Here is a 19,184-nt window from a genome sequence, read left to right as displayed (position 1 = left end):
GACGCCATGTTGTGTCTCCGGGGGCCCGGGAACGACGTCCGGTAGTAAACAGTAGATGACGTTGGGAGACGGACCGCAGCTGCCATGAGCCGTCCGTCCTCAGCCGGAGCCGGAGCCGGAGCCGGGGCCGGGGCCGGGGGTGGAGGACTCGGGTCCGGGAAAGCAGGCGGAGGAAAGGGTTCGGGAGGCGCCGCTGCCGCCGCCGCCGCCACCGCCGCAGCAGCAGCAGCGGCCGCCGCAGCAGCGGCAGCAGCGGCCGCCGGTGTGTGCTCTGTGGCCGCGTCCGGCTCCGCTGCCTCCGCTGCGTCCCTCATCTCGGTCGTCTTGCCCGGACAGTCCCCGGAGCTCACGGCGCTGTTCGAGTGTCCGGTATGCTTCGACTACGTCCTGCCGCCCATCCTGCAGTGCCAGGCGGGTCACCTGGTCTGCAACCCGTGCCGCCAGAAGCTGAGCTGCTGTCCGACCTGCCGAGGCCCGCTCACCCCGAGCATCCGGAACCTGGCCATGGAGAAGGTGGCCTCCACGCTGCCGTTCCCCTGCAAGGTAAACCACGCGCACACAGACACGCGCCTGGGCACGTGCCGACCCACTCACACCCAAGCTAACTGCTCACTTTGGTGCACTTTTCTCACAACTTCCTTTATTCCGCAACAACATGCTAGCTGGCGCCGGCAGGTGTGTGTGCGCACGTGTCTTGTGACGTCACAGGGACCCAAACAAACCTGTTGAGTTTGGCCCCTGCGGGGTTTCAGTACAGTGTCTCTCAGGAGCCTGAGGACACGTTTAGAAGTCACACACTTTTCATGTTGAGGAGCAGAAACTTTTATGTTTTTAAAATCGATAACTTGTTGAAAGACGCAGAGAGAGCTGTGAGTAAAGATCTGAAGCGGGGAAACATTTATATTTACATGTGGCAGAAACTTTACAAGCATCTATAAAGTAGAGATCTGCACTAGAAACCAGCAGTGTTGGGTAAACTTGTTATGTTGCTATATTACTTCCACTACCCCTTTTCACTGTCAGATATAGAATTATAGAGTTAAGTTATATTATTATATTCAGCTGTTTTGAGGCTGAGTCTGTTTTTTTTTTTCCATAATTCCCATAATCCCCAGCCTTGGAAAAATTTGGTCACATGGAACATTTGTTGCTGGCAAAAGTATTTTTTTGGCCTACAGGTGCAGATATAGCTCCTACAGCACGTCACTCCAATAAATCAAAGGATTGTGTGTCCTTGGAACAAATCTGTCAAATGAGTTAGAGGCTGATGTGCGGTTTGTTCCAAACACTGCGAATCAAGCGTAGAAGCGGCAGGTGCGCCGCCTGTCGAAACAGGGCTGAAATGCACCGAAGCCTCGCTTCACTGCGGTCACGTGACATTGACGTTTTGAACCACGCTTTGAAGCAGTGTTTCGAAACGTCTGCGCTTCGGGATCTCGACACAGCGTCGACACATCAGTAGCAAGCGTCCCATCCCTACTTCACACAGAGTTGATCAGGTTGTTGACTGCGGCCTGTGGAGTGTCGGTCCACTCCTCTTCAATGGCTGTGCGAAGTTGCCGTCAGGTCGAGACCTCGATGAGGACGACGAGCGTGCAGATGAGCTTCCCTAAGACGGTTCCTGACAGTTTGTGCAGAAATTCTTTGGTCTCAGACGATCTTGGAGGTGAAGATGCTGGATGTGGAGGTCCTGGGCTGGTGTGGTTACACGTGGTCTGCTTGTGAGGCCGGTTGCATGTACTGCCAAATTCTCTGAAACGCCTTTGGAGACGGCTTATGGTAGAGAAATGAACATTCAATTCACTGCCAACTGCACGCTTCCTCAAAATCTGTGACTTTCGTGGTATTGTGCTGTGCGATGGAACGGCACATTTTGGAGTGGCCTTTTATTGTGGCCAGCCTAAGGCCTTTTAATGTGGCCAGCCTAAGGCCTTTTATTGTGGCCAGCCTAAGGCCTTTTATTGTGGCCAGCCTAAGGCCTTTTAATGTGGCCAGCCTAAGGCCTTTTAATGTGGCCAGCCTAAGGCACACCTGTGTAATCCCCATGCTGTCTGATCAGCATCTTGATATGCCACACCTGTGAGGTGGATGGATTATCTCGGCAAAGGAGAAGTGCTCACTAACGCAGATTTGTGAACAATGTTTGAGAGAAATAGGCCTTTTGTGTACATAGAGAAAATCTTAGATCTTTGAGTCCAGCTCATGATGCATGGGGGCAAAAAAGTGTTGCCTTTTTTTCACGTCCGTCCCGGAACCGTCCTGAAAAACTATTTGAAGCGTCCTGAAGTTGATGTAAAGCGTCCCAAAATCAAAATGTTGTTTCTTTACTTTGTTGTTATTCTCTATAGATGTTAAATTGATCAGATAAATAATATTTATTTTGCTTGATTCAAACAAAACTGAAAAGTTGTCTGTTGGGGCACTGTTCTACCTCGATGATAAGTTATTTAATTTTAATTCTGTTATAAACTCCTGGACTTTGTTTCAGCAGCTTTTGTGCTCATGTTCAAAACTTTCTGCACTAGAATCTCTCCTACATAGCTTTGTTCTCTTATGTGTCCTGAAGAAAATCTTAATATTATGAGACTAACATCATCATTTAATGAGAATTCTTAATGTTTTTTTTAAAAGTCTTCCTGACCTATACTCTGCTGACTGTACTGGATGAGACCAGCGCTCTGCACTTAATCAGAGGTACAAACCGAAACCAACACTGCCAATCAGGCGGAAATCTCTGCACAAATCCACATATTAACTTCTGCAGCTCAGAGAAAGTGCAGCTCACAGTCCCAAACAGAGCCAGATTGTGCTTCAGGTTTTAGTTTTTATAATGCAAAACTCTACCAGCGAGTCTGATGGTCACAGCGTGCACGGGGGGAGGGGGAGGAGGGGGGGGGGGGTTACTTTACAATCACGCCGTATGCCAAGTTGCATCAGCAGGGTGGAGATGATTCTCGTCGGCGTTATCAGAATATAGATTTGATTTTTACCGCGTGAGAAGATTGATGTGTGGCGTGATTGAGAGGTCAGATAGCGGTTGTGACCGAGAAGACAGATGACTGTAGTAACAGCGCGAGAAGACGGCCTCCGTTGCAGTCGGTCGGTTCAGTTTGTCGTTTGCTAAGTGATCGTACTAAATAAACACACACGCAATCCCTTTTGTCCTGGAGGCGTCCTACAGAATATTTTCTGAATATTCTGTATTGTCCCCAGGCTGACAGGACGCTGTTGGTCTCGAGCTCTGAGCCCAACACTGGATGCCAGTAAGACTTTGGACTTTATGTCCCCAGAGGGAAAGTATTTTTTTATACATCACCAATTTACAGTCAACATTTTCCTCCTCCACGTGTCATTTTCCCAACAAATGTACACCCTAAACAGCAGCAGCAGCAGACAGGTGAAAGGTGAAAGCAGGGCTCCTGGTGTCCTCATCGCGACACCTTGTTCACGATGGCCTTACAATTTAGTTGTCAGGCTGGGCAGACCTGTTATCTTTGGTTTACCAAGTTCATTTGATCGGAAACGGGTGGAACGGTAGAGCAGGATGGTTTGAACATTACCGTCTTTTTTTGTTTTTATCTGATATCTCTGGTGGACGTGGGGATGTCAGGTCACATGACCCGCCTCATGTAGGTGGACGTGTGAACACAGATATGTGGGAGAGTCTCTGAATGTGCTAGAGGTGTAACGGTACACAAAAATCCCGGTTCGGTACGTACCTCGGTTTTGAAGTCACGGTTCGGTTTATTTTCCGTACAGTAAGGGGGAAAAAATGCAAACATTAAATTGCTGCTGGTTTATTATAAACTTTTGTAAACAACCAAATTAGTTTACAATTTTTTAAACAAACTTCCAAATTACACATAATAAATAAATAAATAAATAATATAAAATAAAAAAGAATAAGAAATAAAATACTAACAAGTTCTCCACTAAATAAAATATTTTCAAAACAATATCACATCTAGCTAATAAAATATAAAAAAAAAAAAATATAATAATATGGATTACACTTCAGCATTCTTCTTATTCTTTTATTCCGTCTGAGCATCATCAATCCCGGCTTGAAGGCCTGCTCAGATTTAAAAAACACTTTTCTAAAGTCTGTGCGTTTGCACTGTGCTCGTTTTCGATTTTTCTCCCTTGTTGCAGTGACGTTCTCCTTCATGAGTTAGCAAGTTTGACGTGTTGCCAGAAACAAACCCGATCACTAGTGAGAAAAGTCGGCCCGCTGCTTTCGTCTTATCGACTTGTCCATTGTTGTATTTCACTAGGAAACCGAAGTGTTCCCAAACAGAAGACCTGAACAATAAGGGAGGCTCTTCAAGCTCTGGCTTCTCTGCACTGGCCGAGATGCTTAAGTCACTAGTTAGCGAGAGGCGGGGCTAAAGCGGCTGCTTGTGTCGTACGTGTTATGTCCAAGTGGAAAGTGCACACAAGTCCTATACCGAAACAGTCCGGAAGAAGATATGTACCGTTGCACCCCTAGAACATGCAGAAAGTTTTGACCATGAGCAGAAAATCTGCTGAAACACAGGAGCTATTAAAGTCCAGGAGTTTCTAACTGAGTTAAAATGAATTTAGTTATCATTGAGGTGAAAAGGAGCCACGTGCACATTTAAAGAGGTTATTTTCCCAAACAAAGACACAAAGAGGAGGGAAGACTGAATCAGGACTCAGCAGATATTAAACGAGTTGATCTACAGGAGAAACTGATCTGGGAGCTGCCCTTATATTCTGCTGTAGTTAGGCTATAAAACTTTATTTTTGTGTGTCTCGTCTCGTGATCTCGAATCTCCACTCGTGGGTTAAGTGTCTCGTCACACCCCTAGTACAGAGATAGGAACAACCTGGTTAAACATCATATCGTAAATAACAGGATGAACTAACACGCGTGGCTGTAATGGTTCAGCTGTCCACATACTTTTGGCCACGTAGTGTCTCTGTCATCACAGCCTGGTAGACAAATATCCCAAGTTCACGTTTCGGCATTTGTGCTTAAAAAAAATCCAATCAATAGCTTTTGCTGATTAATGAGTAACGTTCCAGCTCTTCTGAGGTGTGAAGTCGGTTCAGGCGTGTAGCGTTCTTCACTTCTGACAGCGTGGTGACTTTACAGGAAATGCTTCAGTTGTCTTTATGGCAACATCACTTCAGCCCAACCCATCGGGGATTTCTAATACTTAAATCTTATTTTCAGAAACCCAGAACATAAACGCAGATTATCCCCAACATGTGTTATGTGATAACGTGACATCATTCAGTTTAAAAATAAACTTGACTGGTACAAACAGGACGTTGAACAGCTGATCGTGTCAGCTGATTGCTGTGGCGTTGTGCAGAGCGCCCTATGGTGGACAAACCGTGCAACGACAACACTCATAACATGATTGAAGTACAGATTCATTGATTATTTGTCCACTATTAAGTTAATCGCCAACAATTTTGATAATTGATTAATCGGTTTGAGTACATTTTTCTTTTTTTTTTTAGAAAAGAAAGTAAAAATTCTCTGATTCCAGCTTCTTTAATCTGAATATTTTCTGGTATCTTTGCTCCTCTCTGACAGCAAGATATTCATCTTTTGGGAAACACTGACATTTTTCACAGTTTTCTAACATTGTACAGATCAAAGAGCTTAATCCATCAAACAAGTAAATAATCCGCAATGAAAATAATTGTCAGTTGAAGGATCCGTCTCTCAGTTTCTTTCTTTAATTGTCATTTATCGGCTGTTATAAACACGATACAGCAATTATCTGCAATTAGCTTGCATCTGCTGCTGATATCGGCACGCTGAAGCTGCTCTTCTTCATTTCCATTTCAAACCCTGAGAATCTCATCTGTATTCAGAGTTCAGCGCCTGCCTGCAGCTGCTGGCAGCCGGGCCTCTGCTGCACTGCTCTGTGTGCGGCTGATACAGATATTTAAGAGTTTTTAACATGCTAGTAGATATTCAGAGCACAGATCCTCCAAATCTTGCTAATTTAAGGCTTCATTTTGAGACCCGGAGGTTCCCGCTTGCTGTAGACAGACCCTCATGTTACATATGGGGGATATAAGAGCTTGTTAGCTGAACATACGCAGCAGTCTTTAGGTAATGCAGAGCGTTTCCTGTCTTAATTGGTTCCCAGAGGAGAGATCCACACGTTACAGCCGACACTCTCAGAAAAATAACAAAATAATAAAAAATATATACATTTAAAGTCAAAGCATTTCCTGGTGTCCCGTTCTCAGATGTGAGGATTTAATGCAGCTCTTTGTCATATGATCTGAAACTGAATCCTCAGTAGGCTGAGTTCAGTATTGTTTCTTATTGTCCTTTGTTGTTTTGTCTAAGTGACTGATGGAGAAACAGCGCTGCAACGTAAAAGCTTTTTAAAGAGTAATATCCTTTTTGTCACTAAATCGCTCTCCTCAGTCACCAGACTCCATTTTATTATTTATTTTTTGTTACTTTAACCTGCTTTAAAGGATGAATGCCAGTTTTGGGTTGTGAATGATGATTGAAAACCGTTTTTATTATTCTATCACTACTGTTTTAATCAAATCAATGAATATGTGTCTATTTTTCATTTCACATCCATTTCCTCTTAGAGTTTGTGTCTGTCAACATCATGGAAATGATCCCTACACACAGAGAAACCTTTTCTTAAAGAATAAGATCCTTTTTGTCACCATATCGCCAGACTCCATTGATAAATATAGTAATTCTGCCTCTCTTGTTTACCAGGGTTAGTTTGTGTTGTCATGTGACTTTCTTGGTTTTTTGACCCTCTAAAAACACACAACAACAAATTCACACGGTATCACAAACACACTTAAAACAAACTTAAGTGGCCGACGCAGCGGCAGACCGGCAACTCCTGCGTTCTATGAAGTGAAATGACTGTTGTTGTTAACGGAGTCTGGCTAGTGCCTGTCAACATTAGGGAAAGGATCCCTACAGAGAGACCAAGATCCCTTTTGTTTAACCAGAAACCGTCGCTCGCAGGTTTAAGGCACTTCTGCACTGGCTTCACGTTTCAGACTGAAACACACACACATTATTTTACATACTGCAGAGTGTGCAGAGAGATCAGTGTGTCCTACTGCGTGTGTGTGTGTGTGTGTGTGTGTGTTTCTTGCAGGGTGTGTGTCTGTCGACAGATGCGAGGAGGAGGAGGAGGAGGAGGAGGAGGAGGAGGAGGAGGAGGAGGAGGAGCGATACTCCCCCTTTTATTCTTCCTCTCTGCTTTCTTTCTCCCCGCCCCCACTGTGTGTGTGTGTGTGTGTGTGTGTGTGCGCGTGCTGCAGCGTCTCAGTGACGGTGCTGTGCGGTCGGTTGGAGGCAGGAAGGTTTTTCTGCCGCTCAGTCGGAGAGGAGGAGAGAGAGGTCGAGAGACATTTACTGAGAGCATAGAGAGAGAGTGTGTGTCGCTGTTATTCACCGCCGCTCGGTCAGACGGACAAACGCCACACAGCTGAGTGTGTGTGTGTGTGTGAATGTGTGTGTCGTCGGTCTGTTTGTGTGTTCTTTCACCACAGAAGAAGAAGAAAGCCGTTGTTGTTGTTGTTGTTGTTTTTCTGCTGCTGCTGCAGCAGGAGAGGGAGAGCGGGCGAGCGAGCTTCAGCTGCATTACTGCTGCCTCTGTTTAGGTACGTGTGTGTGTGTGTGTGTCACTGCAGCTGATTGATTATCTATTAGCTCTTGTGTTTGATTATCTGTGAAGTCATTATCAAGTGTGAGTCTGTTAATGTTGGACAAACTGCAGCCAGCTGATGTTTGATAAACAGACGATCATCGTTAATATTCATTAGTAATTGATGGATCTTTTCAGATTAGATTAATTGATGAATCGGCTCATTGTGTACAGGCCTGCAATAAGGCTGTAGCTTCTTTTATTCATTATTATGGCGGGTTATTTACCTGATTAACTGATTAAAATAGTTTTGTCTGTTTACACGGAGCGAAACAGAGAAAGGCTTATAGATAAATTAATTGATAACCAAGATTGCTGCTGGTTACTTTTTTAAGTTCATCAAATGTGAGATTAATCACCTTGTAGAGTTCATGTTCAGCTGTTTTTTTTTCTTTTTTAGACATTAAACATTTGAGAACTTTGGATTCTTTTGTATAGTTTGTATTGTAAGTATAAGTTTGGTGACATTTGATATTTTACTCCTTGAAAAGACCAAAACAACTAAACTAAAGAGCTTGTTTTTGCCGCTGACAGGCTCAGATTGTTACTGCAAGTGTCTGACAACATTATGGAAAGGATCCCTACGGAGAGAGAGCTTTGTTTAAAGAGCAAGATCCTTTTGGTTTAACCAGAAAGTCAATCTCGTCAAAGCCACCAGACTCCATTGACAAAAACAATAATTTTGCCTTTGTGGTCTACTGCTGCCTCGATCAGTTAGTTTGTTTTATTGTGGGTATTAATAACCCTTTAAAACACACAATAACAAACAAAAATAACAAAGGCACAAGTTTAAGACAAAGAAACTAACCAACCAAGGCAGTGGGAGACCAGTAACTCCCATGTTCTGCAAGGTAAAATTACTGTTTTTATCAGTGGAGTCCGGTGGCTTTGACGAAAGCGATATAGCGACTGTTTCTGGTGAAACAAAAAGGATCTTACTCTTTAAACAAAGCTCTCTCTCTGTAGGGATCCTTCCCATCATGTTATCAGATTACGTTGCAGCCCTGTTTCACTTTTACAAACTGACCTGAGTGGAGGATTGTTTAGATAAAGTCAGTATGTATTTAGACCAGCGTTGGATTATTTATTTAAATGCATTTTGAATTAAAGCAGCGATGTGTTCATGTTGTTATGGCGTATTTAGATCACAGGAATACCAAAGTGTGGACTCTCTGGCTGCTGTAGTTTTTAATCTCTCTGCTATATGATCTCCACGAGGCTCTGCAGTCTGTCTGAACAGCTGCTGGCCGTCTGTTTGTGTCCTCCGGTCTGTCTGGTTATGTACGGTGAACAGAGAGGGACAAATACCCTCAGACATCCACATTTAAAAGTCTGAAACTAACCGACGTGTAGCTCTGCCGCTAAACAGGTTACAATAATCATTTAGACCAGTGTCGTTGCTTTACTAACTTTCATGAAAGTATTTTATCATTTAAAGTTAGTGTTGTTGGAGTCCACTTCATTCAATCAACCTTTAATACAGACCACAGCAGCGGCTCTGTTTTGCATTCGATTAGGGATGCACTGAATGTTCAGCAACCGAGATTAATCGGTCGAAAATAGCAAACAAATTACTTTCTGTGTTCGGCCTAATGAATCAAAAGACCGATTAAATTTAACTGAAGAATCACGCTGCCATGTCTGCAGTGTGGAAGCATTTTAAAGTGTCCGAGCCGTTTGCAGACGCTGCTCCATCTGTGGCAGACTTCTTAGAAAAGAACCGCTTTTAGTGTTTCTGTCACTCATCTGTGAGAAGGAGATGAAGCTAGCCGCACCTACATTTGGAGTGCACACGTATTCCAGCCTTTACGGTAAGTGAAGCAGCCCAGAGCGAGCTGACAGGCAGGTTAGAGACTTTATCCTGTCAGTTTGTCTCTTTAGTATGAAGAGAGGCTGTGAAGTCTTCATGTTACGCCGGACGAGAACCACATTCAACACTCTTTATCAAACCGGGTCGGACTGGATGGATTTAGCGCGAGGAGAAAACACATGTGACAACGTCTGGTTTTCAAAATAAGGTGTCTATAGGCGGGTTTCTGTGCAACATAATCACCGAGATGCGCGCGCAACCAGGGGTCAGAAAGCAGCGCCCTGTCCTCGCGGCACATGTTGGGCAAAAGTTACTTTTTACTTATTACTCATTTAAAAAGTATTATTACTTTACTTGTTACTGGGTATTAAAAGCAAATAGTCACGTTACTTGTTGCTTTATAATTAACTTTCAACCACCGCACCCCATCCTTAAAAGTGACAGGAAACCTGTTCAGCAGCGCATTTCAGAAATGAATCCACTTTACTGGAACAATAATGAACCTGAGGAGGCAACAAGCAGCCGAAGTGAAAACACTGCAGCCTCTCAGACCAGAGGATGCTGCATCATATAGGCTATTTAAAAATAATAAAAAACAAAGCAGGTCCATCCCGACTTTTTAACTAATCACGTTTTCATAACAGCAGCAATGAGTGTGATTTTTACAGTACATAACATTTCTTAACGCCACTGTCTGAGATAAAAAAAAATCAAGCAAGCGGTCACGCATGTTCTATTAATATGCGAAATGAAACACAATCAAACGGATCCATCCCTGAAATGGAAGTTTATTATTTGTATAGCACATTTCAACAACAAGGTAACTCAAAGTGCTTTACATTAAACATAAAAGCAACAAAGGGAAATATAAAAAAGTTGTAAAAGTTAATTAGAAAATAAAAACAGGCAGGTCTCCCTTTGCTTATTTTACTCCTTTGATTCCCCATCTCCCACTCTATCTATCCATCTCCCACTCTATCTATCCATCTCCCACTCTATCTATCCATCTCCCACTCTATCTATCCATCTCTCACTCTATCTATCTCTCACTCTATCTATCTCTCACTCTATCTATCTCTCACTCTATCTATCTATCTCCCACTCTATCTCCCACTCTATCTATCTCCCACTCTATCCCCCCTTTTTCTTACACTTAACTCTAACCCTTCCTTGACTGTAAATCCAGATTGTCCACGCTACAAACTCTGGTAAAAGCGGTTGACAGTGGGACCTTGTCAGCAAGTTACTTAGGGACTCCAACAACACTAACGCTTAAGTCAACAAGAATTTAAAAACAATGCGTAATCTACGTTGATTACAGCGGTTGACTACAGTCTTCTGAGCCGCTACCGAAGCGCTTTTACCCCCTGGCTGCGCGTCCAGCAGTGTTTGTACACAAGAAACCCGTCTATACAGGATGGAAATAAGATTAATTGGATATATTATGTATATATATTGGATATATTCACAGAAGGTATAAAACATATTACATGTGTCCATTAAAGGTAAATGGACTCATGTAATTTACTTTACCAGACCCTCTCGGGCCCCGGACCCCCTCACCATAGTCTCTCCACATCCTGTGGGAAACACTGAGGAAAAAACACATTTAGACTGTTTAATTTATGCAGCGGTTAAAAAAATAAAGAAATGGAAAAAAACTGTGAAAAACTTTGTTCAGTAATCAGGAAAATTTTTCGTTATATTAGGTTTCAGACAAAAAATTTTAATTCCGGTGCATCCCTACATTCGATAGCTGCTCTCCTTCTCGTTCCCGGACTGTAAAAACTTGAAAGTAATCAAAGTGTGTTTGTGTGTGTGTGTGTGTGTGTGTGTGTGTCAGCAGTGTGTGTGTGTGTTCGATGCTGTGTCCGGCCTCCTGCCTGCCCCTCCTCAGGGAGCTGGCTCAGTGGCGCTGCCTGCTGGGCTGGCACCGCCACCACCACGGAGTCGGTTCAGCTAGCGCCGCAGGGCTAACCGCTAACGCAGGACAGCAGCAGCAGCAGCAGCAGCAGCAGCAGGGGTCGGAGGTCAGGGGCCGAGCCGGTCGCCCCGTCGGCCGCACCAAACCGCTGCCGGGCAGCCAGGTGAGCCTCCTGAGAGAAATCATCGGGACGTTTGTTTGGTTCTCACACAGCAACACTGCGGCCTGTAGGGGGCGCTAGCGACAGAAGACTGACCTTTTTTTTTCATTATTGATCTTAAACAAACCGAATGTAAAGCAAAAACCCTGAGCCGCTCTGAATCAAAGCATGATCTCACCACACGCTCTCAGTCGGGGCTTTCAGCCTGATTGGTATTGATCGAGGTTTGTGTTTTTCTTGCTGAGCTCAGGATCAGGTTAGTTTCTCCTGCTGGTTAAAGGTGTTGGAGATTTGTCAGCTGCTGAAAGCTGCAGCTGTTCGCCCTCTGGTTAAAGATAAATATTAATATGAGAGGATATAGTGGAGCCGTTAATGTGATTGTGATCTAAACGTGCTTTTTTTTTTTTTTTTGGGATTATTGGATCAGAAAGACGGAGTGAATCACTGGATATTAGAATGCAGGGAGGTTTGAAGGTGAAGCTACTGAATCAAACTACTATGTTAAACAGGAAGATGGACGAGCCGGCCGGGCTGACATATTGACGGATGTGATCTGGATCAGCATCAGTTAGAGGAATGTCAGAGATGTGTGAGGTCTTAAATGCCTCTGGGTCACTGTTCTGTAAAACAACGTGAAGTTTGTGTTTGTGGCAAAAACAGACATTCAGTATTTGTCAGGCTTTACAAACTAATGTAATGATTTATGTTTATTTTTATGAACTGATTGATGGTTTAAACGGCTCAACACATCTTTGTAGTTCTCCGCTTGTGAGGACGCGCACTGATATCATGCTGAACTTACAGCTGGGAGAATCGTCTTTACATCCTGACAGCAACCTATACATCAAATGCTCGGACAGAAAATCCGGGATCTGGCGCTGTGGTAGGACTGGCCTTTCTACCTCAGTGTGCATGACCATGTGTTTTGGGGAGTGGTTAGGTGGGATCTTTTTTGCGGCTGTATCTGTGTTTCTCGCTGGATTTTCCAGCGTTGCCGTCTGCAGCTTTAATTTTACCAACACGTTCACGTAGACGAGCAGCTGTGATGAAAGTGTGTGTGGAACTTTGTGTGTATGAATCATCCCAGCTTGATTGTAGAAATTCTTCCTGGAGATATTTCATATTAACAGAACTAAACATGGCGACACTCAAGGAGGTTTCTAATCTGTTAATGTTGAGATTACAGTGACGAAGAGCCCCATTAGTCTCTCTACAGAACTTCATTTGGTGAACGTTAACACGGTGTTAACGGCGTGGACTACGTGCCGTTGTAAGCATTAATACTTGCGTTACTTTACTTTTTCTTCTTTGTAGGGTTATTGAAAGTGAGCAGATCATGTTGGAGTTGGAGTTAATTTGAGTGAAATTACTAAAACGCAAAAACGAGAGAAGACGTCGGAGGAGATGTTATGTACGACCCGTGAACCTGTTGAGGCAGAAGAAGAAAGACGAAGCTACCAAGCCGACCAATCACAGTCCTTGTGGTCTGTGTCACTGCGACGTGTAGCTACATCTTTGGGTCGGCGCGCGTCGCGCTACAGCGTAGATCTGAAGCATAAATTGGCTTTTAGTTTAAGTGAATGCTCTACTATGTTCACCAGCTGCTCTCTAAAGACCAGTTTAAACTTCTGCATCAACTCTACACATTTACATTTGCTGCGCGGTTTTATCGGACCGAATGGATCAAATTCTGTTTTGATGCTCCAAAAAAATGTATCCGCCATTTTACAGCCGCTTGTTTGGACGCTTGTAAAATTGGCCTCAAAGCACGGAGCGCTTCCTGTGGACTAAAAGGTAATGCGATGCTACCAAGCCGACCAATCACAGTTCTTGCTGTCTGCGTCGACACAACGCGTGGTTACATTTTTGGGGAGGTGTGCGTCAGGCTACAGCGTTGATTCGAAACTGGCTTTTAGCTGTGTCTGTCTGCTGTTTGCAACTTCGACCTGACTGTAACTCTAACTTGAGAACCGGGACAGATGTCCTCACTGTCGAGGTCTTAAATTGGTTCTCACAAAGATAGAAGTCCTGATGGGAGCCCTGCACAGGTTTACTTCCCTAAATCCCTTAAAAATTCATTAATGCAGCTGGATAAGAGGATTCATGTCGCCTCTGTGTGTGTGTGTGTGTGTGTGTGTGTGTGTGTGTTTATTTATTTATTTATTTAATCCTCTGGCATGTTGTCTGATCATCAGTCTGAGGTGGAAGTGTTTCTACTATCAGCCACATGAATGTCCCGTCATAAAGCAGCCGTCAGTTTTTAACTCTCTCGTTGTTGTCGTCTCTTAAAACAGCAGAAAACCGGGAGCAGTCTGGTCTAAGTGAATCCAGCAATGTCTTCCAGCCTGCTGCCCTTTTCAGGAAGCTGCAGATGATGAATATTTAATCAGACGAGCGGTGAACCTCCTGCTGTGTCACCTTCCTCTACTTTCATCACATGATTATTCTGATCTTTATTCCAGATGATAATAATAGATCAAGCTGTGCCATACTGTCAGCCTAAACACACAAGCTTTTTCTTGTGAGGGTATGTTAGTCTGGTTCCAGGTGATTCAAATAGTTCTGATATTATGTTTGTGGTTTCATGTCCTTGCAGATTTGCATTGTTGTTGTTTTCTCTCCCGTTGACAGATTCTGGGTTGGTGTCTTTGTAAATAAGACGTGTCGCCAGCCCTGAGTAAACAAAACCAGGAAAAGACGACGGAATTACATGGTCATGAATAAATGGCAACATCCGTCATCCTCCCTCTGCCTGTTCCTGTTTCCTCCTGTAGAGACAAACTTCAGTCAAGCCAGTTGTCATGCTGTTCATTATTTCTGACATATTTCTGACAGCTTATTACGACCCGTATTTACATTTTTTGTTAGGCCGCGACCTCTAGTGGCAGAAGAAGTCAGGTGACGACCTGACCAAGTAGTGTTGATGCCCAAACCTGACCAAGTGGTGTTGGTGTCTAACCCTGACCAAGTAGTGTTGGTGTCTAACCCTGACCAAGTGGTGGGTGTTGGTGTCTAAACCTGACCAAGTGGTGGGTGTTGGTGTCTAAACCTGACCAAGTGGTGGGTGTTGGTGTCTAAACCTGACCAAGTGGTGGGTGTTGGTGTCTAAACCTGACCAAGTGGTGGGTGTTGGTGCCCAAACCTGACCAAGTGGTGGGTGTTGGTGCCCAAACCTGACCAAGTGGTGGGTGTTGGTGTCCAAACCTGACCAAGTGGTGGGTGTTGGTGTCCAAACCTGACCAAGTGGTGGGTTTTGGTGCCCAAACCTGACCAAGTAGTGGGTGTTGGTGCCCAAACCTGACCAAGTAGTGGGTGTTGGTGCCCAAACCTGACCAAGTGGTGTTGGTGTCTAACCCTGACCAAGTGGTGGGTGTTGGTGCCCAAACCTGACCAAGTGGTGGGTGTTGGTGCCCAAACCTGACCAAGTAGTGGGTGTTGGTGCCCAAACCTGACCAAGTAGTGGGTGTTGGTGCCCAAACCTGACCAAGTAGTGGGTGTTGGTGCCTAACCCTGACCAAGTGGTGTTGGTGCCCAAACCTGACCAAGTGGTGTTGGTGCCTAATCCTGACCAATTAGTGGGTGTTGGTGCCTAATCCTGACCAATTAGTGGGTGTTGGTGCCTAATCCTGACCAATTAGTGGGTGTTGGTGCCTAATCCTGACCAATTAGTGGGTGTTGGTGCCTAACCCTGACCAAGTGGTGTTGGTGCCTAACCCTGACCAAGTAGTGGGTGTTGGTGCCTAACCCTGACCAATTAGTGGGTGTTGGTGCCTAATCCTGACCAATTAGTGGGTGTTGGTGCCTAATCCTGACCAATTAGTGGGTGTTGGTGCCTAATCCTGACCAAAGTACTACAGTTTCATGTTTACCACATGATAAACGTCATGTGACTTAAGGTCCGCCTAGCGCTGGATTGGTTCTTGCTAACGCTTGTCCATGTCGTTTTAGGACACTTGACGATCCAACAGTTTTGTCATTTAGGTGTGAGGACGTGTTGTAGAGGAGTCTGTCCGCAGAGAATGATTAGATGATGATTAGCAGATAGATAAATTAATCATCAACTATTTAGATCATTCAAGAGATTTATCTCAATCAAAAATTGTTTTTCACTTGCTTTACTACAGTAAATTGATTATTTGGGGTTGTGAGACGTCACCTCAAACTTTAGGAAACTGTAACAGCCTTTTTTCACGTAGCAGTTTTTCAGAAGTGAGACTGATTTCCTCTCATGTTGGTCTTGTCTCTCCCTCTCCTCATGTTTATGTATGCTCTCTCTGCCATGTTCAAACAGCATCACTAACGCCGCCGCCTGCCTCCCTAGAGTACCGCTGTCTCCCTGAGCTCCTCGTCGCCTTGCCTGCTGCTTTATCTATAGCCGCTGTGTTGTTTCAAGATGAAAGAGAGGGGGGGAGGCAGGAGGAAGAATCTCGGCGTCTGAGAAAATGTGAGGAGAAAGCTGCAGCCATTACTCTGTATTTATATCACAGCTTCCTCTGGATCATCTACAAACAGTAAATGAATATGCAGGAAGCAGCTCGTTTTGAGGAGACACTGGAGACGGGCAGAATATATCAGTTTGCATACAGAGATTTATTTTGAAAATATTAAGCTCATTTTAAGAGCTGCAATGATAAATCTATTATTTGTAAATGTGTTTTTCTGGTTTCTTTGCTCCTCCACTGTCTTTGTGTTGTGGACTAAACAAGACATTTGAGGACGTCACTTTGGTTCTACGGTTCTTTGAAATTGAGTAACAGTTCCAACCTGGAACCGGTCCTTGATACCCAACCCTTCTGATATATCATTTATAGAAAAACAAATATTTGTGTTCTCACAAAGAAAATGAAAATTAGAAACCGGCTGTAAAGATCTGATCTCACAGATGGTTTAGGGGCCTTTTGTCAAACACAGGAGCAGCTGAACATCATCCTCATTAATGACGTGGCCTCCGTCGGCCGTCCAAGTCACTGAACCTACTTTTTAGAGAGTAAGACATGAAGTTTTACAGACAGGTAGTCCTGTTGTCGCATATTGTTGTCGTGTCCCTGTGGGTGATGAGGTCGGCCTGTCCAGACCTTCATGTTCCCCTCACATTTTGTGAGACTGTGGTGGGTGGACATCAACCCTCTAGGGGGGTCCGGGTCCATGCAGCCCCGGAAGAAAGATTTGTACAATTTAAAATTAAGTGCATTGATTTGGTGCACTTTAAAAGCAAAATAAAGAGGCTAGATCTATGAAGAACTCTGCACTCTTGTTAATAATTTTGTGTTAATGTTTTTCCAGCAACCCAAAATCAAAGAATAATTTGTAAGACATTACAATTTACATTACAACATTTTATTTTACTTTTAACGGACACATGTAACATGTTTAATACTTCCTGTGAATAGAATCCAATTAATCTTATTTACATACTGTATAAGTTGTGTTAACGCCTTTTTTGAAAACTGGACTTTGTGCATCCTCACGCTACATTCATCAAGTCCGGTGCGATTTGATGGATCATATTGCAAGTTGTGCTCGTAGTGAAGATTTAAAAGCCTCTCTTCAGGTCAGACTCTCACACTGTAACACTTGGTAAAGAGAGAAAACGACAGAATAAAGAATATCCCCGCCTGTCAGCTCGCTCTGCTTTATGGTAAACTGCATTTACCATAAAGGCTCTAATACTTGTGCACTCCAAATTTAGCGGCTAGCAAGATCACATTCTCACAAACGAGAAACAGTGGAAACACTAAACGCTGTTCAAACCCTTAACGTTACTGTAGTTGCCTCAAAAGAAAAGTGGTTGTCTCAAGTCGGATGCCCAAGTGTGTGAGCGCACGAGTTTACGGCAGCGGGGAGCAGCGGCGGAAACAGTGTTCGAAGTCTTGAATGTTAAAATTTCGTTTAATTTTGAAGCTATGGCGGAACAAATGATGCTGATGCTGCGTTACAGGCAACTCTGAACTTCCTGCACCTCCAACTAGAAAAAGGACCAGAAAAACGCCACTTGATGGCGGAGTTCCTACTTGTGAACTTTAAAATATGTCCTCCGACTTCACAAGTAGCAGCTGAATGACGTCACACAACAATGGCAGACACATACACATCGTAAAGGATAAACCATAAACTAAAAGACGACATAAAGTATATTTGCATGTATTTAAATTTAAATAATACTATCATGTAGTAAAACCTGTTCTGCATGTAAATTGATGTAGAAATATGCTGCCAGTGTTATACAGGTACATCAGGGACACTGCTGAGGGTGCAGATGTGCGCATCAGCATCGGTCAGCCATGGTTTTAGTTCATTTTTGGCGTCATGCACCTGGAACGCCCAGCTGTACTCTGAGTTTACTGCTAATAAGCTAATGTTAGCATGCTAACACGCTAACTTAAGATGGTGAATATTGTAGCAGCACAACATCATGACGTTAGCATTGTTAAGGCCCATTTATACTCCTAAGTAGGGTCTACGTGCGTACCTACGCATTTATACTTTTGCGTCGGTGTCTCCGTCATTCTGCAATTACACCTGCAAACGCTAGTCGGCTGCAGCGCTGCAGCGTCCACTGTGGTGACTTTTGCCGCCTGAGCAGGCTAACTTCCGGTTTAGCGCTTCGCTAACGTGAATGGGGGTAAAATTGTAAACATGCGGTTGGTGAAGCCTTTTAAAATGTTACCGACCGAATGGATCACATTCTGATAGCGAAACGAGTCATTTTGCTCGGGTTGCGAAGGTCAAACATATCGATCACTGTGTTACAGCCACCGTTTTGGCCGCTCGTAAATGTTACTACAAAGCGCGAGGTACTTCCGGTTGGCTCGGAGGCATTGCGAGGCTACCCAGCCGACCAATCACAGAGCTTACGGTCCGCGTCGACTCGACGTGTACTTACATTTTGGAGGAGGTGCACGTCAGGCCAGGCCGTAGCCCCATAGCCTACGCCGTCAATCAGAAGTATACTGTGAGCATGTTAACGTGATGACGTCCAGCTCAAAGCCGATTACAGTCCCACAGAGCTTTTTATTTCTGTATGTATTAATGGTTTTACTGATCCCAAATAAAGGCTTGTTGGAGGTGCTGGAGTCTCTTCTGCTGCGTTATGGTGCACATTTACGGATGTTTGACGGTTGACAACACACATACTCTGTTAATTGCTTGTGTCTTTATAATAAACTGTGGTTTGGTTGATGTAAAATGTGCCAGTCTTTGGTTTATCCAATGAACACGTCCTCTCAGCTCAGCCCCGTCTCTCTCTCTCTCTCTCTCTCTCTCTCTCTCTGTCCTCCCTGCAGTACTCGTCGGCCGGCTGCCTGCTGACTCTTCACCACAGCGAGAAGCCCGATCACGAGGAGGTGTGCGAGTTCAGGCCGTACACCTGTCCGTGTCCCGGAGCTACCTGCAAGTGGCACGGCTCGCTGGAGGCCGTCATGCCGCACCTGATGCACGCGCACAAGTCTATCACCACGCTGCAGGTCAGCGGCAGAGCTTTACCTTTACATGCCCACGCTGCAGGTCAGCGGCAGAGCTTTACCTTTACGTCCCCACGCTGCAGGTCAGCGGCAGAGCTTTACCTTTACGTCCCCACGCTGCAGGTCAGCGGCAGAGCTTTACCTTTAC

General features: G+C 44.4%; 1 protein-coding gene across 1 annotated transcript in view; it reads left to right on the top strand.

The window, feature by feature from the left end:
* Window positions 1–51: 51 nt before the first annotated feature.
* siah2l (seven in absentia homolog 2 (Drosophila)-like) overlaps window positions 52–19,184 on the top strand; it is a 23,778-nt gene continuing 4,645 nt past the window's right edge. Inside the window, exons 1-2 of the mRNA XM_046040253.1 lie at window positions 52–543; window positions 18,860–19,039. Of these exons, the coding sequence (XP_045896209.1) occupies window positions 85–543; window positions 18,860–19,039 (639 nt within the window). The 5' untranslated portion in view covers window positions 52–84. The remainder of the gene's footprint in view (window positions 544–18,859; window positions 19,040–19,184) is intronic.

Source organism: Micropterus dolomieu, linkage group LG23, assembly GCF_021292245.1.
Source record: "Micropterus dolomieu isolate WLL.071019.BEF.003 ecotype Adirondacks linkage group LG23, ASM2129224v1, whole genome shotgun sequence".
NCBI lineage: Eukaryota > Metazoa > Chordata > Actinopteri > Centrarchiformes > Centrarchidae > Micropterus > Micropterus dolomieu.
The sequence above is the reverse complement of the archived record's forward strand: the minus strand, read 5'-3'. Positions and strand labels throughout refer to the sequence as shown.